This window comes from Chrysemys picta, chromosome 1, assembly GCF_011386835.1.
Source record: "Chrysemys picta bellii isolate R12L10 chromosome 1, ASM1138683v2, whole genome shotgun sequence".
Taxonomy (NCBI): domain Eukaryota; kingdom Metazoa; phylum Chordata; order Testudines; family Emydidae; genus Chrysemys; species Chrysemys picta.
Genome location: NC_088791.1, coordinates 84,189,147 through 84,212,934, shown reverse-complemented (window position 1 = coordinate 84,212,934; position 23,788 = coordinate 84,189,147). Strand labels below are relative to the sequence as shown.

Here is a 23,788-nt window from a genome sequence, read left to right as displayed (position 1 = left end):
CAGTGATACCTGCTTACAGGTATAGGGATTTTTTTAAACTGGGCTTCTCTTCTGTGGCGATGACAGCTGGATTTTGTTCTTCCTTGTGCATTTTCAGAAGAATCTTTTTACTAAGTTCTAATCAGTTACCTTCACTGGGGCTGCAAAGATGTAACAGTATTACACAAATGTCACTGAGGGCATAGCTTGGCTTCTAGGACCTTTATTGGAGGTGATGACAGGTGAGAAGGAAAGAGACCAGCTTGACTCATCGATCCTAATTTGATTTGTAGGGCTGGCAGCTAGAAAAACATTTTTACTTGTAAACAGAGCATACTTGAGCTGAAAATCAGTCAGAGCCAATAAGCACAGAATGTCACTGTGCCACTTTTGTAGCATCACCGTTCAGAGCAGAACTGCATTTTAAAAACATTTGAACTAGTATTTGAGACATTCACCAATTGCCTGTATAACTGTTATTTACCAAAGCTGTCAGAGTGATGTTTAAGGAAAACCTGACTGTGGGAGAGCACAGGTGTTACACTGAGGTCCACTCCCACAACTGGTATAACATCTGCTTGCAGGGAAGAATGTCTAGTGACAGGCATGTCATTAAATTATGACACAAATTTATTTAGTTGGCTTTTCTGGCTTGAATAAAATTAGGACAAAGAAATATGACACTTCGCTGGGGCTCATGTATTTTTTGAAGTAAATAGAAAACTCAAGGCTCTGATAGATCAGAGGTTCATAATAAGGGTTAACTATTCATGTTTGTGGTGGCTTTCAAATATTTACAGGCTGCTCCAAATGTGACTGGCCTCATTAATGATAAAGAGCTAATTCTCTGAAAGGCTGTACTTGACCCAGCTGTAATTGCCTTTTATAAACAACATTACAGCTACGTAGACTTGTAAACTATTCACTTACTTGCATACGTTATCTTATTAACAAAGTTGAGACCTTTTCACTCTGCAGATACTGAGTATCTGATCAGTCAAATTAGCGGTAGAGCCCTAGTGATAGCAAGTATTGGAGGGAAGAAAACCACATGCTATGCTGGCTGTATTGCCCTCTCCTCTACATACTGTAGTCTATGTGAGGGGAGGACATGGAGTGTGTATGTGTGTATTTTTATATGGAGAAGCCACACAAAGGTCTTGAAGTTGCGGATAGAGGTATGATAGGATATAATATATTCTGCAAATGAGTATGCAAACCACTGAAAAATACAAATAGGAAGGGAAAGATGCCCTCGCAAAGGAAACCCAAACCTTCAAACCACTTAAAATGAGCCTGAGTTGAAGGATCATTATATTCATGATCAACCCACTATCACAAAAGGCTTATAAACTCAGGTCAGCATTCACAAACATGTGAATTTCAGTTCAGATCCAGCCTAAAGTACATCAGAACAGCTGTTTTGCGAAAGTCTGTCCCAAGATTGTGGAAATCTTTTTCTGACTTTCAACGTGACAAATATTCAGATATCAGCTGAGCTCACAAGACTCCTGCATTTGCGGCTTACTGCCTATGAGAACTGCTTGCAAGATTTTGGCAGCATTGATTCCAAATTTATCCTGGATTAACCCTTTGACCTCCACTCTAGTCTATAAATCTGACCTGAATCTGAACACCAGCTCATTGCCTTTGCAGGGTTTTTTGTTCTCTTTGTTTCACGTCTCTGTTTCAAGAATGCCTTATGTTAAAAGTATAAATAATAGGTTTGCACTTGCTATGAACAAGGGTTGAGTGGAAATGCTTAGTAAAGTTTATTTCAATATAGAGCAAGTAAGCTGAGCATACAAATAATGTACCAGAAAAATACAAATCCAAGTTGTCTGTTGCTCTTGGGTAACTGAAACCCTTCAGTATCATTTTCATGTTAATAGCCTTCTAAATTATCACCATCTTTCAGTAAGTTCTTAGTAGCCCATAACTCTTTCATTTTTGTAGATGACTTTTCCTTTAACAATAACATACTCAATCAATTCTTGATGTCCCCCAAACTGGTAAATCAAGTGCTCCCATCTAAAAAGACAGTAAAACATTTATGTAATATCAATATTTTCACAAAAGCAGATCACATACAGAGCATACATTGAACAAATTGGCCAGCCTGAATCCCAAGAAGTATTATGTTTTGATCCTTTGTCTCAGTATTATAGTAAGACAGTAAACTACAGATGCACAAATCCGTATAGAATTCCTTGTACTGTTTCCATGTAATAAGTGCTTTCAAAATAGTGGTGGTATTAGGATTTATGAGTATATAATCTTAAAAATCTTGGTCCATATTCTCCACTGGAGTTTATACCTATTGAAAATGAGTGCAAAGTCAGTGTAAAATGCTACTAAAGTACAGGTGTAAGTGACTCCACAAGGTGCAATGCAGTGGCGAATCAGGCCCCTTATGTTAAATTAGGTTTTAAACAACAATTTAAGTACATACCTTGATGAATTAATGATAATGAGATCCCCCTGTTTGCCATTCTCTATGGAGCCATGCATATGGGATCTTCCAAGAGCATAAGCTGCATTAATGGTGGCAGCTGCTAAAGCCTCGTTCATTGACATTTTCATGTTTACACAGGCCAAGTGCATTACCATGGGCTAATACAAAAATAAAGGGGAAAACAGGAGTTACCAATAATGCAAACAGGTCATCTGCCTATTGTGTAATGCTGGGGAGGCCCAAAGCCCCCAAGCAGGCTGACCCAGGTAACTGGTCTCCTGCATCTTGTCCATTCCAAAACAAGAACTGGGAACAATTACACAGGATGCTCCTTCCTCCTCCGTAACTGGCCAAGCCTCCCAAAGCAGATGTGAAAAACGTGAGCCTCTTGACCTGAGAGGCACTTCTGGAGAAAATACTCTGAGTCAGATCCTCCGCTGGTGTAATTCATCTAAGCTGAGGATCTGACGCTCTGTCTCGTTATTAAGAAGACTCCCTTTAAGTGAGCAGGAACTACCCGTGTGTTGTAACAGTAGAAGACAGTTAACCATTTTCTGTGCAGTAATATGCATTAAGAATGGCTTACCATTGAATAACAGTAGGCATTAGGGTTGAAATCACTGCCAAGAGCAACTATGACCCCTTCTTTTAACATTTTCCTTGCTTGAGGTTGCTTCAGTCTAGGAAAAAAATAAATTTGTCAGTACAGTACATTTAGCTATTACGCTTTGAATTACACCAGGAAAAATTCCATGTATTACTGGGTTTGTATACAGGGTGTAACCAGATTCGTTAATCACTTTGGAAACCAGAAGCCAAATTCTGCTCTCAGCTACCCACCCCATTGATTTTATAGCTGGAATCTGGTACCTTGTGCTTTTGACGCTGCTGTAATTTTGGTGGCAGCCACTCTCAAATTAGTGCAGTGATATAAAAGACCTGCCTCTTTGTTTAGGTGCTGGTGCTCACATTTTTCACTTCTCCTTCCATATTTCTTGGATGCACAGATCTGAGGGAGTAATGAGCTGCTAACAAAGGTCAGACTCCAAGCTTGTTGTCCTATAATTTAGTTGCACAGCTTGAAATCTTTGGACCAACCCCTATGAAGTACCGAACAACTACAATAGTCAGTGCAGCCAGTGAGAGCTATGGGGGCCTGATCCTGTGAGGTTCCAAGTACTCCCGGCTACCCTACCCATGAGGTCAAAAGGAGGTGAAGATGTTCAGCATGTTATTGGAGGTACTCCCCACTTCTCAGTATATCAGATCCTTATTCTGGTGCAAAGTGCTTCTCAGGGTCTGGCCTTATATTAGCTAGTCAAATAACTTCCGCAATCCTGAATTTGGCTTCTTGGCAGAATCACAGAGTTTTTGTATGAGAATGGAAAGGTGATACACAAACAACAATCCAATTCAAATGGTTCTCTGACACAACAAAGGAGCTATTGTTTGGTTTTGATGTTCAGTTCCTTGTTGGTTAATTTAGGATACGTCCACATTGCAATTTGGAGGTTCAGCTGCAGCACGTTTAGGCAAAGATGAGCTACCTTTGATCTAGCCAGCTCAAAGAACAAAGCAGGGAAACTGTGGCAGCCTGGGCTTGTTGCTCAAGTACATATTCAGGGTTTCAAGTGACTATCCCACGCCACCACCCACGCTGCTGCAGCTTCACTGCTATTTTTAGTGTGTTAGCTCAATCAAAAGCTAGCTTGGGCTCGCCTACCACGCTGCAGTCACACCTCCTCAGTGCAGTCACACCTCCCAATTGCAGTGTAGACATACACCTGTGGACACAAAGAGGTTGCCCATTTAATTGGTGTTTATGGATCTGTATGTTAAATATCTGTCAAAAGCAACTAGAGCTTTTGAGAAAATACCTGATGTTGCCTGAGTAAAAATTAAACAAAATTGCTAAAATTTTATATGCACCCTTTTCAGCTTGTTGGGCAACAAGTGGTCCATTTCCTCAAGTCATATATAAAAGAAACTTTTGCAAATGAGCAAATATACATACTGCAAATAAAATTTGGATTACCGAAAAATCCAGTTCGCAAGGTGACATCTTCAGTTAATGTCTACCTGCTTTAGTTAATGCATCAGATAGGTTAAGACCTATTGTTGATAGGTTGCTGGGGACCTATCTCAGTGCATCTCAGAAATAGGGCATTGACTAGATTTTATGGGACCTCATAGTAAGTAAGATGTGTGGAGGCCCATCTAGCCTCCTTTACGGGTGTGGCCATTGTCCGTGGTCCCTGACTGAGTTAAGGAAGATAAGAACCTTCTGAAATATGAGAATTTTGAGCCAAAAGAATGCTCCTGCTGTTAGTTTTGGCTGTCATTTCCAACTTGTCAAAATGGCATTACCTCAGCATGTAGGCAGTGGTTGGTAAAAGGACAGCCGCACACTTTGCACTTGCCATTGCAGCGATGCCTTCATCGCTAATTTCTTCCAGGTGACTTATAGCCTGGGCTCCTAGTTCAGCTCCGAGCTAAATAGATTATCACGAAAGATTTAACAGAAAAATTACTAACAGATACCAATGAATCACTGAAGCTATGTTCTTACTATCAATCTGTTTGGACAGACAATTCATTAGGATACTACCTAAGGCCTATTTACAAAACACTAATTAAAAAAATTCAGCGTGATCTCTAAAGAATAAGTAATTTTAAGACAAATTTTACTGCAGTAAAGCTTTCATGAAGTTATTAAAGTTATTAACCCTCTTTTAAATGTAATCAAAAGAATCTGGTCAGGCTGATGCCCTGAACAGAGCTTTTAACTCACTCAATGAATATAAACAATTGTACAATTATGGATAAAATTATAAACAGGTTTTGTGCAGAAGAGAGTTGACGGAAACTGACAGTCTTATGGAAATGGATAAACTGACCTATGCAATTCTAGAGCTACCCACTGTAAAGAATTCTATATTGGTCCAGAGACTCCAAATACAACAAAATTAAGCTTTGGCAGACTAATGAGGGGGATTAAAAGGAGGCACTGCTCAAATGACGACGAAGTATGGACTCTGACACCCCTTTACAGAATTGCTGCTATTGGCTGCTGCCAGTGAGAATGTCTGTACTGTTGGGAAAATATAAACTGCATGACTGAGGAAAAAATAAATATTTTTTAAAATAGTGTATCAAAACCTATACTTTGTACCAGTAATGAACGGGGTCACAGATATCCATCTTTCCTATTGACCTCACTACCAGAGGGATAAGCTAAGTCAATATTTGAAAAGCTAGTAGACAAGTTACCAATAAAGGTCAAGGATTCCACATCTTTAACTCATCAACTTTGCACATTGGTGGTACTTGCGATTTATTTCACAAACTACTTATACTTTTCTGGAACAACATATTGATTTGGAATATTGTAAATCTCAACAGTTCTCCCAAAGGCAAGTCAAAAGCAAAAATGGCTTAAATGCATACAGAATGAAGAATTACCTCTGCAGATTTCATTGGATGGAGTTCATCACCATGGAAGTTAATCTGTAACCCTATTTCTTTTCCAGCCTGAAGAATTCTTCTGGTACAATTCAGATCAAAGACACCTTTCTCACAAAACACATCTATGTTATTAACATGTATTTCACCATTTAGGTTCAGCTCCTTCAGTTTAGGGAGATGGTTATTGATAATGTCATCAGTGGCTTCAGTAGCATTTTTCCCTCTAATGAAAAGAAAATGTTACAAAGACATGGAATGATTTAGTCTTTGACCCTTGTATGTAATTAATGTATGTAATAACTATATTAGTTTTAAAAGGTGTATATACAAAAAAAGCCTCAGACATTTAGCATATGACAAAAATACAGTTGACCATATATTTTTTATCTTTGTTGATAATGTTTCTGAACATTTCTACACCACTGAATTTTACTTCAATTGCTGCCTTGTTTTTAAGCCTAATCTATTATTTAAATTTTAAAAACAACAATGTAAGAGGAAAAATATTGTAATTCATATAACACAAACATGACTTAATTCTAATATCCTTTTTAAAGGATTATGCTATATCCTCTTATTTGTAAGACAGATTTCTTTAGATGCCAACCAATTTTTTTTGCCCTTTAAAAAAACATTCTTCTACTTTTCTATTTATACATTCTGAACTGCTAAAATTTTATCCTTAAAAGCAACTTGCAGATACTTTTTTAAAAAAACATTAACTCGAGTGGTAGAGACCTGAAATATCAAAGCTAACAGGGGCATTCAGCAAAAAACTGACTTTAAATTTACCTCTCTCTCTCACTCTTTTTAGGTCCTTCACAGTCACAGAGAGCTGGTTTTGTCTTATCGAGGCATTTCAGCAAGGGACTATGCTGCTGTGACTGTCACAACCACTTTGGAATGCCATTGGAGCGTGAAGATTGAAGGTCAGTAATGGCCTTTTTAAAAAAGCTATATAGGGTTTTTTATTTATTTGTACCTTTGAGAGAGAAAAATAATAATGATAGCTACTGAGGCTAGAGACCTACAATGGCATCTCGTCCCTTAATTCAGCCACTGTAAAACAAACAAAAACAAAAGTGCACCAGTCCTGTACATATGCTATATCTGTTTGATGTTTGGAGTTGTCTGTTGGAGTTTTACAATGGCAGTAATGTCAAGGGGTCAAATTCTGCTCATATTTACAAATGAGGTTGCATGGCTGTGAACCAGAACAGAATCTAGCCTATTGCCTTTCTTTTGTTCACTTGTTGAAATAGTTGTTGGGGTTGATTTGGCTTTTGCCTTGTCCAGCCTTCTCTCTTTTCCTCCTTTGGCTCAGCAGTTTGTAGAAGAAGGTAGATTAAAGATTAACTCTAGAGCCTTTAGAAAAGGGAAGAAAGACAAGTATGATTCCACTCTTTTTGTTCTATTTGCTGTAATACCCCCAAACACATACACTGAAAGACTGCCATCGTTCTAGTAAACAGCATTGGAATTCACTTTCAAAGTATCTGCCCAGTGTGGAAAATATTGCTGACGCTAAATGTTCAAAAATCATGAGCCAGGCATCCCCAAAATCATGAGATTGACTTAAAAATCGTGATTAAAATAAGATGGTGGATTTTTATTTGCCTTCTGGGTTTTGAGCCTTTATGGCTTTCCAACTTTTTTCTGTAACCATGAAGGCTGGAAACTTAATAAAAAGAAAAAAGCTGGGAATCTCATGATTCCGGGACCGGGAAAATACCAAATATTGCAAGACTTGCTATAAAAACACAACAGTTGGCTACACTGTTGGTGCAAAGAACCTCTGATGATGATTCTAATTTGTGATGTAATGCTACATTAACACAAATGTAGAAACTGGCATGAACATGACTTTTAACGGGATGTTACACAATTGCATTGTAACAGCTACTGTGACAGCTCTAGAAAGTTTTAATGAACATTTCTCACTGTCACTAGGTGGTATTATGCCATAGTTTTGCTCTGGATTAAGGAAAATGATTTGAAATGGTTTAAGGTCTTAAGATTTGTGATAAGATTTTGATTTGGTTATATTAACCTAAGGAGTGTTATAGGAGTGGTCTATTTTACATCTGTATAATTAAGAATGATCAAGGAGTGCCTAGAGCAAAGGATAAGTTCTGTTTTATAACAAAAGTGTATAAAAGTGCAAGGATTTAAATAAAGACAATGGTTTTGAGGTTAGTTCTTTATCTCTGTTTAAAAGTGTCTATAATTTATACATAACTTCACCTTTTTTGTGGAATATAAGGGTAAAAGAAACATGGCATGAACTGAGATGGACGTCTTGGAAGACAACAGTTTTAACAGCCACTAAAAATCACTTACAGAGTATCCTTTTATGTGTATACAGAGGGTGTAAAGCATTTGAGGTCTGAACCTGAGAAGACCTGCAGAATTCTGGAACTGGAAACTTCTAGAGCCACTGAATTGTAAACAGAACTGAGGAAACTCTTAAGAAGCCAAAACTGTAGGGTGCCCAGATGTCCCGTTTTTAAAGGGACAGTCCCGTTTTTTGGGGCTTTTTCTTACATAGGTGCCTATTACCCCTCACCCCTGTCCATTTTTTTCACAGTTGCTATCTGGTCACCCTACAAAACTGGGTCACCATAGACTGTGCCATGTACTAATTTGGCTTCAGGCAATTAAAAGTTGATGATTTTTTCATTTCTGAAACCCAGGGCTTGATTGATTCTCTTCTGCTTTACAGCAGTGTATCTTCACTGACTTCGTTGACGTTAGACCTGATTTACATCATCAGAGAGCAGAATCAGGCCCTGAGGCTGAAACTATGCACATGTTGACAATGAGAGTTCATATCTGCATAACACCTGGTGTATTCTAAGGTAAACTATTGCTGATTAATTTTTAGAGCTGCTTGAAATGATTTTGTTAAAAAAAATTTTTTTGACAAAAAATGGTGCTTTGACCATTTTGGTCAAAATTCTCCAGGTTTAAAAACAAACACCAAAAAACCCATTGAAGAGAAACTGAAAAAAATTGGTTTAAAATTTCTGATTAAAAAAAATAAAATTACCAAAAAAAAAACCCCACCCGTAAAATCTTCTTATGAGAAATTTAAGAACATACGAAACCTAGGAGAAATAGGTTAATCATTGATTAAAGCAGGAGAAACTGACATTAATTTAATGGGAGATGGGTAGGTGCTGTTGTGCAGTGAGCTCTTGGAGGTGCATCATTTTAGGACACTGTTGTACATGATTTCTACAGTTTTATGCATTCTTCTGTTACATGTCTGTTTTTCACCAGGCCCACTTCTCAGTTTGTCAAAATGTGCTACTTTTATTTGTTCAAGACCATTTGTCCAGGACATCTGCTGTCATTCTTTATGACATTAACTCTGTAATATAGTGAAGTCTCATAAACCCAAGTAGCTATCTTTTTCACTGGAAATAAAAATAAATTTTGAAAAAAACTACTAAAGGAGAAAGAGTGGGTTGTTTTGTTAATATACTAAAGTTGGACCTCTCTTGACCTACCAGAATGCATGCTAATAATCCGATTATTTAGATAACCAGAGTGTGCTTTCTGTTGGCAGTAATACCTAAATGCCGGGCTCACACTCACTCATAGGATACAGTGCTTAACTGGTTGAATGGAAGCACATCAAGTTGTTGTTATACTAAAATTTCTGATGATTAAGTATTATAATATTGTTTTCTCTTGGCTGGTTAAAATGAAAAACAGACAGCTTAAGGCCTGATGGCAGTAGCAAATTCAAGCAGAAAGACTTTCTGAAAAGGAGTTCCTGAAAACTTCCATACAGCTTGGAGTGGGTAACCACAAAGGATGGCTACATGCCCATTGGCTGAATCCAGTCGATTTCTGTTTAAAACCTAGTAGTCTGGCCTTTTTCATAACTGACCACCACCACACCAGGACGCTCCCTCACTTACTTCTACGTTCAGTTTAGGGAAGCATTGCTTTGTTGAATGCCGTTATTTCTAATACTGTATACTTTGTTTCCATTTTGGGGAGAACAAAAAACGAACCCTCAAAACCACCAAACAAACTGTGTGAGAAAGCCAAATTCTGCTGCAGCCTCCTTCACCCCCCACCTGGCACTGTTGCTCCTCATTTATTTCTGTATAATCTGCCACCAATTCGTAGTTTATTCACTCAGGAGCTGCACTCCTGTTTTATGAAATAATATGCGAGTAATATTGTTTAAAAGAACAAGAAAAAAATAAATCACATTACTTAGGCACAGAATGAGCTCCACAGTACGTAGAGGAAATGTTGCTATCCAGTAACTGTCTAGCCTGTTCAATCACCCTGAGCATTTTAAGCTCGGTTTCTAGATTTAAACCATATCCACTCTTGCATTCGACCAAAGTGGTTCCTGCTCTGAGCATACGCAGCAGTCGGTGTCTGAAAGTATTGAACAGCTCCTCTTCTGAGGCTTTCTGGGTGTGTTCCACAGTAAAATGTATTCCCCCTCCAGCTTGGTGAATATCCATGTAGGAAGCACCTGCCAGCTAAAAACAAAATTCTCTTTTAAACATGAGTATTCTATTCACCGTCTTCAAGGGATTCTGTCAGGTCCATCTGGCCTAATCCACAGTGGAGAGGGGACAGAAAAAAAAACATCCCAGTGATGGAACTATGAGGTGGAAACTTCATAAAGGGATCTTCCTGAAGATTTCCTTCCCCTGAGTCTGGAAGAGGTTACCAGCCCTAGTCTGGCCTGCCATCACAAATTCATTTTCATGGGAAAAAAGGAACTGAAGTGGAGATGAAGTTGATGAGAAAAGATAACAGGGAAATTCATCCCTGGGCCGTGGCCCCATTGTGCCAGCCAAAGCAATGCAAAGGAATACCCCCATGGCAGGACACTGTCTTCCGGAGCTTCAGAGACAGCTCTATGGACAACAGCACCAACTGGAGCAGCTGGTGTTTTGGGGTGGGCTAGTGACATAGAAATTCTGCCTCACTGCCATTGCACAAGGCACAAGCAAGAGCAGCACTCGGGGTTGCCTTAGATCATATAGGGGACTAAATAGGGAGACAAGTTCCCTGCATCAGTGCTGAATCTGGCCCCCAAAAGACTCTGGCAGTGATGTCATGCTGCAAACAAAAAACAAACAAACAAACAAACAAACAAACAAAAAAACCTATTTCAGTGCTGAAATAAGTACTTCCCAGTTGTGCATTCAGTTGGATTTAACACAGCCTGTTCCGGTAAAAGCCACCAGACAGAAAACTGGGACAAGCGTGTCCACTGTAGGAGGGCAGGACTGTGTTTGATGCTTAGGGTACATCTATACTTACCTCTGGGTCCGGCGGTAAGCAATCGATCTTCTGGGATCGATCCCGAAAGTGCTCGCCGTCGACACCGGTACTCCTGCTCCGCGAGAGGAGTACGCGGAGTCGACGGGGGAGCCTGCCTGCCGCGTGTGGACCCGCGGTAAGTTCGAACTAAGGTACTTCGACTTCAGCTACGTTATTCACGTAGCTGAAGTTGCGTATCTTAGTTCGAAGTGGGGGGTTAGTGTGGACCAGCCCTTAGGTTGCACAGAACCATCTCCAGAGATAGAAGAGTTGCAGAAAGGAGTGATGTAATTTAGAACAGTGTTTCTCAACAACCGGTCTGTAGACCGGTGCCGGTCCTTGAGATCTCCCTGATACAGTTTAGGAAGTGAGAAAGCTGGTCCCTGGTACCTAACAGGTTGAGAAACACTGCTTTAGACCATCAAATCCCCTTTCTTAAAGCAGATTTAAAGGCAAAACCTAGAATGCATATCTGCTTGTAACTTGTATGGTTTTTAAAAAGGGGACATGGGGAAGGGAGGAAGGAAGAAACAAGACACAATGAACTGGACTTTGGCCTACCCAGAGTAGTTATTACTATTGGTTTTGTTGTCTATTTTACCATAGACATGGTTTTACCCAGCAGTTGCCTTACCTGAACATTATCATTTTTTAGCAGACCAGCTTTAGGATTTTGGAGGGGACTCAAGTTAGGATAAAGTCATAGGAGGCCCTTTCACCATGTTGTGATGCCAGGCTGAATCATGATTAAATTATCCCTCCCTGTCTTTCCCTCTCATGGGATCAATTACATAGCAGCTCTCATCTCTCTTTAAACAGCATCACATGACACCCCTATTCACCTTGATCGATTGGGTCATCAGCCCTCACAGACAGAGAGAGTGCCCAATCACAACGTGTCATTTGTGTTCTAGCCAGTCCCTCAGCCACCTGCTGGCCAGGCTGTCAGTGGCACCAGACGCCCGATTGGCATAGCGCACCACAGCCCAGAGCCCCCGAGCGATCCGCCAGCCTCAGCTTCCCAAGTAGCTGGGATTACACGTGCGTGCCGCTGTGTGACTCCCCTATTATTAAATATTAATCATGTTTATTACACTGTTTCCTGTAGGCCAACAGAGAATGGAGCTGCACTGTGCTAGACCCTTTACAAACAGAGTAAGGGACAGTTCCTAACCCGAAGATCTTACAATCTCAGCAACATATAGATAAACAGCCATAAATTAATCCCCCCCTTCACCCCCAATTTGAAATCATACACTGATATTCTAAAAACAAAACATGCCACAGAAACAACAAGCACTGCAGAGCTGGAAACATTTTATTCCAAAGCCATTCAGGTGCTCACATTTCCTTCATCCTACATAGACTCGACCAAGTCCACTTGGGATTTCCAACCTCCCCATCCATAATGTAAACTTCTGGCAATCCACCCTAGGCCCTCATCTCTACCCCATACCTCTATTTGGGTTACATCAGAAACAAATTTTAGGTGTATGAGTAAATAAAATAATTTTCACCTTTTATATTATGTTTTCATTTCTTTAATCCCTTCATTTTCTTTTTCCATTTCCCAATTTCATTCTCATTTCCCTCACTATCATTTTATCTTCCTTTTATAAGTTTTGTTCTCTTACTTCTGTCTCCCCTATTCCATTTCCCCTCCGCCACTGGATTGCTCTCTCTTTCCTTCTTCCTCTTGCTCCTTGTTTCCCCATCTCTTTTCCTTTGGCTTCAACCCTCTCTCTTTCTCTGTTCTTGGTCTCCATAAGCCGTTACTTCCTCTCCCATCCTAAATTACATATGATGTAACTGATCTTACGTTCCAGAGATGAGAAATAGAGGTGTAGAGAAAGCAGAGATGGTTGTGTATGAAAGCAAATATGATGAGAAAAAAACAACAACTCTGTAATTATGTGAAATTACCTTCATTGCAAACTCATGAACCCTGTCACCAGCCCACACTGGATGGGTATGTGCGTCTACCAAACCTAAAAAAACCCAACAATAATAAAATAAATACATATTGCAAGATTTCATTGTTTGGGAAAAGGAAAAACTTGAGAAAGTGCAAGCATATTAAAGGGACAGTATCAACTGAAGAAAAAACCCATGCCACCCCATACTACTTCTGTTTGAAAAATGTTTTTACCTTATATTATTGGAAAAAACACCTCTGATTACTATAATGAAGATATTCAAGAAAAAAAATATTTTTCAGGGTGTTTTAGTCTATCTGGTAGCGCTCAGTGTAGTGTTAAACTGTTTCTCCTGTATAGTAAGTCTGTCAGTCACTCCCCCATTTTGTTTGTCTGGGTCTTTCGCACAGTAACAGGAGAGAGAGAAACATTTCTTAAAAACAGGAAAATTGGCAGGAGGACTTACAAGGAGGTGTATACCTGAAACTCACTTCAAAACCACCGACTAGATTTCATGCTGATGTCCCTTTAAAAGTGCAAGCTGCATATATTGGGCTTGATCCTGTGGCACTTATCCTAGCAATAGACTACTGACTTGAGTGGGAGCTTTCCCTGTGTAAAGATTGTGAAATTAGTCTGGGTGAGTGCCAGAGTCCGTGTCAGAGAACATATGTCCAGCAGCTTAAATGCCAGTTTATAAATACAAGACACTTGATTTACTTTACACTGTGTACAATTTTCAGACGCACCTAAGTCCCATTGACTTTGACCCAAATCACCAGTCTGTGTGCAGGGTGGGGAGAGTAGGCTCCATGAGTAGACAGGGAGGGGAACAAAAAGGGTGGGGAATTTGTGGAGCTTTGACTCTGCCACTTCAACATGCCAACCAGCTCACCTGAGCTGGTGTGGAGTGGGAAGTAACTTGTTATTGGAATAGGAGAGTAGTGGATAATTAACCATTGGAATAATTTACCAAGAGTTGTGGTGGACTCTCCATCACTGGCAATTTTAAAATCCAGACTGGGTGTTTTTCTAAAAGGTATGTTCTAGTTCAAACAGGAATTAATTCAGGGAAATTCTATGGCCTGTGTTACACAAGAGGTCAGACTGGATGATCATGATGGTCCCTTTTGCCCTTATAATCTATGGATCCTCATCAGATTCCTTTCCCCCAGAGCAAGAGGGAAGCCAGGAATAGCCCTGTGTGACCCTTTATAGTCACAATTACCTGCTTGGACTGTTCCAGGACAGGGTGAGGGATGGAAATAGCTACTTACTCAGGGCTCCAGGTGAAGTGCCAATCTAGGTCTTAAAGTATTACATAAAAGAGACGTTCATAGTATTTTATATCTGGGCACTTTACAAAAGTTAAAATAACAGTGAAAACAAATAGGTGGCTGAGAGAGAGCCAGTCACTCTGCCAAACAAAAAATTGGCCAACAGAAGAATAAATAACCCAAGGAGAAAGAACAGCTGAAAATGACAAGTAAACAGGCCCAAGTGAATAGACTTTTCAACAAGCATTGTAGATGGCCAGAGAAGTAGTCTAAGGGGCCTTCTCAGAGTTGCATAGAATTGGTCTCTGAACCAAGAGGGCCCAGCCCTTCATCTGATTCAAGCTGAACCTCCGGAGGGAGAGCAAAGGCACTGTAAATGGTCTCAACTGCCTGGGGATGATGTGAAGGAAGGGGTTAGTTGCTCAAATACCAAGGGCATAACTTATGTATGGCTTGCACTATACAAAGAAAAGAAGCTTGGGGAGTGTTGGAGTAACTGAGGAACCTGTACTTTGTCTATACACGTTTAGCCATTCTGATTTGCACCATTAACATGAAGAAAACACACCAACCTGGCAATATGCATTTCCCAGAACAGTCAATAATTTTTTCAAATGATGCTTCTGAAAATTGCCGGCGAATAGCATCTGCATGGCCTACAGCTTTTACACAGCCATCTCTGCAAAAACAAACAGTGCACAAACAAGCCTGAGTGAGTTTGTTTAAAAAGCAAACTCAGCAAGTTGTATTTAGGAGCTCCTGAAGCATCACCCTTTCAGAGATGTGATGGGGTCATTGTTTGCAGGACTCTGAAAATGGACAGGGAAGATTGTTTGTTTGCTAATCATGTGGATGCCTTGAGATCTATGAGGAAATCCGGTGGACCTCAAGGTGTCTGTGAAGCCTGGGCCATCCCCATGCCCTGCCAGCATTGTTCCCTTAGGATGATAAGTTGTGGGCCCTTTCTGTTTATGAAGTAATATCTGTATGTATCCTGTAACTCAAAGGCAAATGCCAATGTATTCATTAGCTCAGTGTACTCTTATTACCAAAGCAACAGCATCCTCAAGTTGTTCTTATGTTACTGAAATAAGAATGTAAGAAGAAAAAAATGGCCGTACCAGGTCAGACCAATGGACCATCTAGCCCAGTATCCTGTCTTCCATATTTATGTATATTATAACAGAGAGAGAGAAAATATATTTTAAATATGACCAAAAAAATGATTTTCTTTTTGCCACAAGAGAATTCATTAACTGACGCTTTTAGTTTGGCAACAAAATTGTATATTACATGTAAGATTTAAGGCCTTGGTCTAATGTCATTTTCCATTATGGATTTTTTAGTATAATTGAATGTCACATTGCAGTTCCCTTATTCCAATCTCCATGCATGAATTTAGTGGTATTCTTGCCTTGAAAATGCTGTGACCATTACAGGAATCTTACCAACTGTACCAAGACGGTGCGCAGTCCCAAAAGTGAGAGAAGAAAAAACAGCAACAGTAGAGGGTATGTAGTTAGTTTTCCTCTCTGTACATTTGGTGCATATATGACAGCTCTGCTCAGGCAGCTGTAATTTGCTGAGCTGGCAGCTCTGAAGCACATTACCTGAGGTCTTATGCAATTTGGCCAATTACAAAGGTTACATTTTTCACTTGGATGAGCAATTTTATATCAATACATTTTTCTTCCTCATCAGACATTCAGGTCTTCACTATTTTCCACCCAATTAGTCAAACATACTAATTTTGACCATTGCAAGACACTCCCCTTCCCCCTGCCAAATCTCACTCAATAACTGGACTTTCCATTTTTTTGACAGAATTTCATGGCCACAAGAATAGCAATACTGGGTCAGACTAATGGTCCCTCTAGCCCAATATCCTGTCTTCTGACAGTTGCTGGTGGCAGATGCTTCAGAGTGAATGAACAGAACAGGGCTATTTATCAAGTGATCCATCCCCTGTCATCCAGTCCCAGCTTCTGGCAGTCAGACGTTTAGGGACACCCAGAGCATGGGGTTGCATCTCTGACCACCTTGGCTAATAGCCATGGACAGACCTGTCCTCCATGAATTTATTTAATTCTTTTCTAAGCCCAGTTATAATTTTGACCTTCACAACATACACGGGCAATGAGTTCCACAGGTTGACTGTGCATTGTATGAAGAAATACTTCCTTATGTTTGTTTTAAACCTGCTCCCTATTAATTTCATTGGCTGACTCCTGGTTCTTGTGTTATGTGAAGGGGTAAATAACACTTCCCTATTCACTTTCTCACACCATTCATGATTTTATAGACCTCTATCATATCCCCCCTTAGTTGTCTCTTTTCTTAGCTGAAAAATCCCAGTCTTTCTCATCTCTCCTCATATGGAAACTGTTCCATACCCCGAGTGATTTTTGTTGCCTTTCTCTGTACCTTTTCCATTTCTAATATATCTTTTTTGAGATGGGAAGACCAGAACTGCACAAAGTATTCAAGGTTTGAGCATACCATGGATTTATATAGTTGCATTATGTTACTTTTTTGTCTTATTTTCTATCCCTTTCTTAATGATTCCCAACATTCTGTTAGCTTTTTTGATTGCTGCTACACATTGAGTGGATGTTTTCAGAGAAATATCCAAGATGACTCCAAGATCTCTTTTTTGAGTGGTAACAGCTAATTTAGACCCCCCACCATTTTGTATGTATAGTTGGGATTATGGTTTCCAATGTGCATTACTTTGCATTTATCAACTCTGAATTTCATCTGCTATTTTGTTGCCCGTCACCCAGTTTTGTGAGCTTTGAAACTCTTTGCCGTCAGCTTTGGACTTAACTATCTTGAGTTATTTTGTATTGTCTGCAGACTTTGCCACCTCACTGTTTACTCCCTTTTCCAGATCATGTATGAATATGTTGAACAGTACCGTTCCCGTGCAGACCCTTGGGGGACCCTGCTATTTACCTCTCTCCACTGTGAAAACTGACCATTTATTCCTATCCTTTGTTTCCACTCTATTAACCAGTTATTGATACATGAGAAGACCTTCCCTCTTATCCCATGACTGCTTACTTTCCTTAAGAGCCTTTGGTGAGGTACATTGTCAAAGGCTTTCTGAAAGTCCCAATACACTATAATAACTCGATTACTCATGTTCACATGCTTGTTGACCCTCCTCAGATAGTTCTAATAGATTTGTGAGGCATGATTTCCCTTGACTCTTCCCAACATACTGTGTTCATCCATGTGTCTGATAATTCTGTTCTTTACTAAAGTTTCAACCAATTTGCCTAGAACTGAAGTTAGGCTTACCAGCCTGTAATTGACAGGATTGCCTCTGGAGCCTTTTTAAAAAATCAGCATGACATTAGCTATCTGCTAGTCATCTGGTGCAGAAGCTAATTTAAGCAATAGGTTACATACCACAGTTAGTAGTTCTGCAATTTCATATTTGAGTTCCTTCAGAACTCTTGGGTGAATCCCATCTGGATCTTGTCACTTATTACTGTTTAATTTATCAATTTGTTCCAAAACCTCCTCTATCGACACCTTAATCTGGGACAATTCCTCAGATCTCTCATTAAAAAGAATGGCTCAGTTGTGGGAATTTCCCTCACATCCTCTGCAGGATGTGAAGACTGATGCGAAGATACTGATATGAAGATACTGATGTGAAGACTGATGCAGGATGAAGACTGATGCAAAGAATGAATTTAGCTTCTCTACAACAGCCTTGTCTTCCTTGAGTGCTCCTTTAGCACCTTGATCATCCAGTGCTTCCACTCACTGTTTGGCAGGCTCATGCTTTTGATGTACTTTAAAACATTTTACTGTTAGTGTTTGTGTCTTTTGCTAGTTGCTCCTCAAATTCTTTTTTGGCCTGGCTGATAATACTTTCACACTTAACTTGCCGGAGTTTATGCTCTTTTCTATTTTCCTCAGTAGAATTTGACTTTCAATTTTTAAAGGATGTCTTTTTGTCTATGATTGCCTCTTTTTACTTCGTTTGGCCATGGTGGAGGAGTGTTTTTTATTATTCTTTTACTATTTTTTTTAATTTGGAGTATACATCTAGTTTGAGCCTTTATTACGGTGTTTTGAAAAAAATTTCATGCAGTTTGCGGGCATTTAACTCTTGTGACTGTTCCTTTTAATTTCTTTTTAACTAGCTTCCTCATTTTTGTGTAGTTCCCAATTTTGAAGTTGAATGCTACTGTGGTGGGCTGCTTTGGTATTCTCTCCTCTCCCCTCCCCCCGGATGTCAAATTTAATTACAGTTTGGTCGCTATTATCGAGTGGTTCAGCTATATTCATCTCTTGGACCTAACATGTGGGCCACTTAGGACTAAATCAAGAATTGCGTCTCCCCTTGTGGGTTCTAGGACTAGCTGCTCCAAGAAGCAGTAATAAATAGTGTCCAGAGATTTTATCTTTGAACCCCTTCCAGAGGTGACGTGTTTCCAGTTGTTATGGGAGTAGTTGAAATCCCCCATTATTATTGGGTTTTCTGTTTTTACAGCCTCTCTAATTTACCTAAGCATTTCACAAGCACCATCACCATCCTCGTCAGGTGGTCATTACCTGAGGTACATTCCTACCACTATACTCTTATTATTGAACCATAGAATTTCCATCCAGAGAGATTCTATGGTACTGTTTGATTCAGTTAAGATTTTTAGTATATTTGACTCTATGCTTTCTTTCACATATAGTGGCACTCCCCCACCAGTGCAACCTACTGTGTCATTCATATATATTTTGTACTCTGGTATTACTATGTCCTATTAACTATCGTCTTTCCACCAAGTTTCTGTGACACCTAATCTGTCACTATCCTCATTTAATACCCTGGTATTCAAGTTCACCCATATTAGTATTTAGACTTCTCATATTTGTATACAAGCATTATAAAATTTGTCAATATTTGGTTGTCTGCCTTCATGTGATGTAATTGAATGGGACTCGCTTTCCTTTGACTGTTTCTTTTCAGTTCCTATCTGTACTTTATCAACTTCTAACGTCTCCTCTTTACTAGGACATAGAATATCCCCTTCAATTAATCCTACCTTAAGGGATGTGTCCGTCCCAACAGTGTGCTCCTCCACACCTGTCAGCTTTCCCCTAACCTTCAGTTTAAAAACTCCTCTACAACCTTTTTAGTTTTACATGCCAGCAATCTGATTTTGTTTTGGTTTATGTGGATCCCATGTGCCTGTATTCACTCCTCCTTTTCCAAAACATTCCCCAGTTCCTAATAAACATAAATCCCTCCTCTGAACACTATTGTCTCATCCATACATTGAAACCCTGAGTTCTGCCTGTCTAACTACCTCTGCATGAGGAACTGAGAGCATTTCAGAGAAATTGTGGTCCTGAACTTTAATCTGTTTCCTAGCATCCTAAATTTGGCCTTCAGGACCTTTCTCCAACCTTTCTCCTACCTTTCCCTATGTCACTGGTGCCTACATGTACTGTGACCACCAGCTTCTCCCCAGTACTGCCCATAAGTCTATCTATATGTCTCGAGAGGTTTGCACCTAGGTGGCAATTTACCACGAAGTTTTGCCAGTCTCAGAAACCCAACTATCTATATTTCTAATAATCAAATCCCCCAATATTCTTACCTGTCTCTTCCTAATACAAGGGTTTCCCTCCCTCGGAGGGGTATCCTCAGTGCGAGAGGATACCATAACATCATTTGGAAGGAGGGTTCAACTACGGAATCATTTCCCTCCAGAGAATAATCATATTAATTATGCTTAATGATTAACAGTAGTTTTTATTTTCTTTCAGCTAACTAAAACTACTGCACTGTTGTGGGTTAGCAAACATACAGCATCCCTTCAGTCAGTAACTGCAGAGCATTCGTGTCCTCCCGAAGAACTATGCTGCCATTGCCTCCCTGCCTACACCTGAAGGGTACACTTGCCCCCTTGGAGGATGTATATAGCATGGAGTGGAATCTGCAAGAGTTGGTGTATTTAAGGATAGCTTTCACACCCACACGGATTTTCCTGTAGGTTTGCTTAGGGATGATACCAGGAAGAATAGACTTTCCTTGGCCAAACACTGGCCATTGAACTCCACTCCCCCATAATTATGTGGTATTTTAGAGAAGGGGCTTCCATGGGCTTTGGAGGTGATGGGGCAATTCTACATAGGCAATTCAACTCACACAAAACCAAACACCCTTGCCCCACCCCTCCTTTGAGGCCCCGCCCTTTCTCTGAGGCCCCGCTCCCTCCATCCCCCCTCCCTCTGTCACTCACTCTCCCCTCCGTCCCTCACTCATTTTCACCGGGTAAGGGCAGGGGGTTGGGGTGCGGGAGAGGGTGAGGGTTCCGGCTAGGGGTGCGGGCTTTGGGGTGGGCCCAGGGATGAGGGGTTTGGGGTGCAGGAGGGTGCTGTGGGCTGGGACCGAGGGGTTCAAAGGGTGGGAGAGGGATCAGGGCTGGGGCAGGGGATTGGGATGTGGGAGGGGGATCAGGGGTGCAAGATCCCGGCAATGCTTACCTCAAGCAGCTCCCGGAAGCAGCGGCATTTCCCCCCTCCAGCTCCTATGTGGAGCTGTGGCCAGGTGGCTCTGCGGGCTGCCCTGTCAGCAGGCGCTGCCCCCGCAGCTCCCATTGGCTGCGGTTCCTGACCAATGGGAGCTGCAGAGCCAGCACTTGGGGCAGGGGCAGCACGCAGAGCCCCCTGCCTGCCCCTACATGTAGGAGCTGGAGGGAGGATAGGCCGCTGCTTCTGGGAGCCATGCAGCGTGCAGAATGATGGCAGGCAGGGAGCCTGCCTTAGCCCTGCTGCGCCGCCGACCGAACTTTTAATGGCCCAGTCAGCAGTGCTGACTGAAGCCACCAGGGTCCCTTTTTGACTGGGGTTCTGGTCGAAAATGGAACATCTGGCAACCCTAATTCTACACTGTCTCCTCTCCCTCCAACAATTTTAGAGCCACTGGAGTAAAAGACTAGAGACTCATCACAGACATCTGTGTAATACACAGTAGCAGTTTAAAAAGGCAAATAGGACGAATGGGAGCATTTTAAAAAGGGAAAGAAAATAATGTAATATTGAAAACAATGGTACATCCTGATTTAAATTACTTTATTGAGTTCAGGTTACTTCGCTTAAAGTTAAAGCAGAGAATGAAAACGTCCAGAGAGGGCAGAAAGTGTGGTCAGTGACATGACAGGACTTGCCTAGAAAGACTAGTCTGAAAAAGAGAATAGTTAGCGGGATGTTGACTGAGGTAGTCAAAATTATGAAAGATTAATTTAAAACTAATCATAATCTCCTTTTCACCCTGTTGTATAGTCTGAGGACAAAAATAAATCAACACCGAGGGGAAAATAAAATCAATACTGACGGTTAAAAAATTAGAAGAAAAAATATAATTGATTTCAACATTGTCAACAAACAAGCTGACATGTTTTCTTTTAATAGTCTTAAGAGCCAGATCCTTGATATTAAATAATCCAAGCCCTGAATAAATAATAACAGAATCCAGTAATCTCTTCAAACATTTTTTGTACCCTAGTCACAACAAAACATCCCAAACAGAAGACAACATCATAAGTTTTACAGCACACACAATAGCCACTTATTTTTATGTAAAAAGTATACACTCAGAGTCTAGACAGACTGGAGATACACTTTTTATGAACTATACAGCAAATATTTTAGGCCACTTTAAAATATTGTTCCGCTTTTATGCAACTTTGTATTGTTGCTCACCTACTATGGGGGTGGGGGACACATTAGAACCTAGACAGCGAGGTTGCAGCAATTTGATTTGCAACATTTATAAAGATGTTTAATTACATTTTGAGATTTTCAAAGGCAGGTTTTCATCTTGTCAGACTATCAGTGTGACCTGGTTTGTCAAAGAAAAGTTAGCAATACAACTGACTTACAAAGTTAAAATATACATTCTATTTCTTTCACTACTATCAAGACTTTTTTTGAGTCCAGACTTTTAAATTATCTTACAAGCTATGCTTTTTTAAATTTCTCTTTACAAAATTTCACAGAACTTTCAGAATTTTTTAAATGTCATCTTGGATCTAGTTACAAATTTTGGTTTACTCCATACTGACGTGTAGATGATTGTTCCTCTTATAACACTACCTTTTATGTTGGCTTTAAGGTCCTGATCCTGTAAAGTCTTACTTGCATACTTAATTTTACACACTGAGTAAAGACTTCAGTGGGTCTACTCCTGCATAAAGTTAACTACGTGCTTAAGTTTTTGTAGGACAGAGGCTAAATCATTTTCTAAGTATCAAGAATATAATTATTCCAGAATTTACATTACTTTTCAGCATACTCGTTTAAAAAGAGTTTGTGGGTCCTGTCCCACCTTCAGCACTCTGACACTTAAGTTTTAGGCATAGCAACTTAAATCACAAGTGTGTTGGCACACTTAAGCCAACGCTTGTCCTTTAAAAACAACAAAGTAACTTTTGTTTCTCAATTGGAATCCCCTTGATTAAAAAGCTAAGATTCTGGATTCCAGTCTGCAGTTTTTCTTCTCAGCAGACTTAATTCACAACACGAAGAATAACATATTTTTCCTTATTTTCGGCAACAAGCAATGAGTAAGCATTTGGGAATATTTTATTGTGGATTCAGATAAAAAGACACCTTTTCAATGGAATCATAGTAATTCTAAGGGCACTTGTGGCTCCAAAATGCCAGGTCGCTGTTTGAACTGAAGGCGAGCCTCCAGAACTGAAGAATCTGCCTTTTAAAAAGACGTAAGGAATAACTTTATTTTCTGAACCTGAGGGCTCCCAGGAATGCGGAGAGCAGATCTGGCTCAATCACGCCAGGTGCCTGTTCAGGGCCGAGCCTTGCCGGGGGCTCAGGGGACACGCGCACAGAGCAGACTTACTTGCCGATCACCACGCTGGCGTTGTCCAGCACGGCCAGGTTTTGCATGCCCGCCTGCAGCAGGTACTTCTCGCCTTTGGTGCAGATGAGCACCAGCTGTTGGGCGTTGTCCAGCAAGAGTCTGTGCTCGCCAGCCATGTCGGGGCAGCGACAGCGGCAGCCCCCCAGGCCCTGGATCTGCACAGCAGCCGCAGCCAGAGGCCAGGAGCAGCCCAGCGAACTGGAGGGGGGTGAACCCCGCGCTCAGCTCAAAGTCTCCTGGGCAGCGGCCGAGCGCGGGGCAGCGCTGGCAACGGAGTTTCTTGGCTGGATTCTTGCCACCCGGAGCGCTGCCACCCTGCGGGCGGAGGGGCCGGTGCTGGAAGCTCCTTGACTGCGCGGGGCCAGAGAAGGATCCAGCCCCTGGGTCTGCAAAGCCCCTGGGCTGTGGTTGCTTTTGCAAGGGCTGCCGCTGGCTAGAGGGCGCGCGGGCTCCTCCTGGCCCCCGGGGCGTGGGACGAGCGCGGAGGGGG

The 23,788-nt window shown here is 40.9% G+C and overlaps 1 protein-coding gene across 1 annotated transcript; it reads right to left on the bottom strand.

Moving 5' to 3' along the window:
* Positions 1 to 1,727: 1,727 nt before the first annotated feature.
* AMDHD1 (amidohydrolase domain containing 1) lies at positions 1,728 to 23,787 on the bottom strand. The gene is made up of 9 exons (XM_065560658.1): positions 23,278 to 23,787; positions 14,969 to 15,075; positions 13,127 to 13,191; positions 10,133 to 10,410; positions 5,897 to 6,122; positions 4,802 to 4,926; positions 3,021 to 3,114; positions 2,432 to 2,592; positions 1,728 to 2,010 (listed from the first exon to the last, which is right to left on the bottom strand). The coding sequence occupies exons 1-9, from the start codon at positions 23,412 to 23,414 to the stop codon at positions 1,905 to 1,907; spliced, it is 1,299 nt and encodes a 432-aa protein (XP_065416730.1). The 5' UTR covers positions 23,415 to 23,787; the 3' UTR covers positions 1,728 to 1,904.
* Position 23,788: the final 1 nt, after the last annotated feature.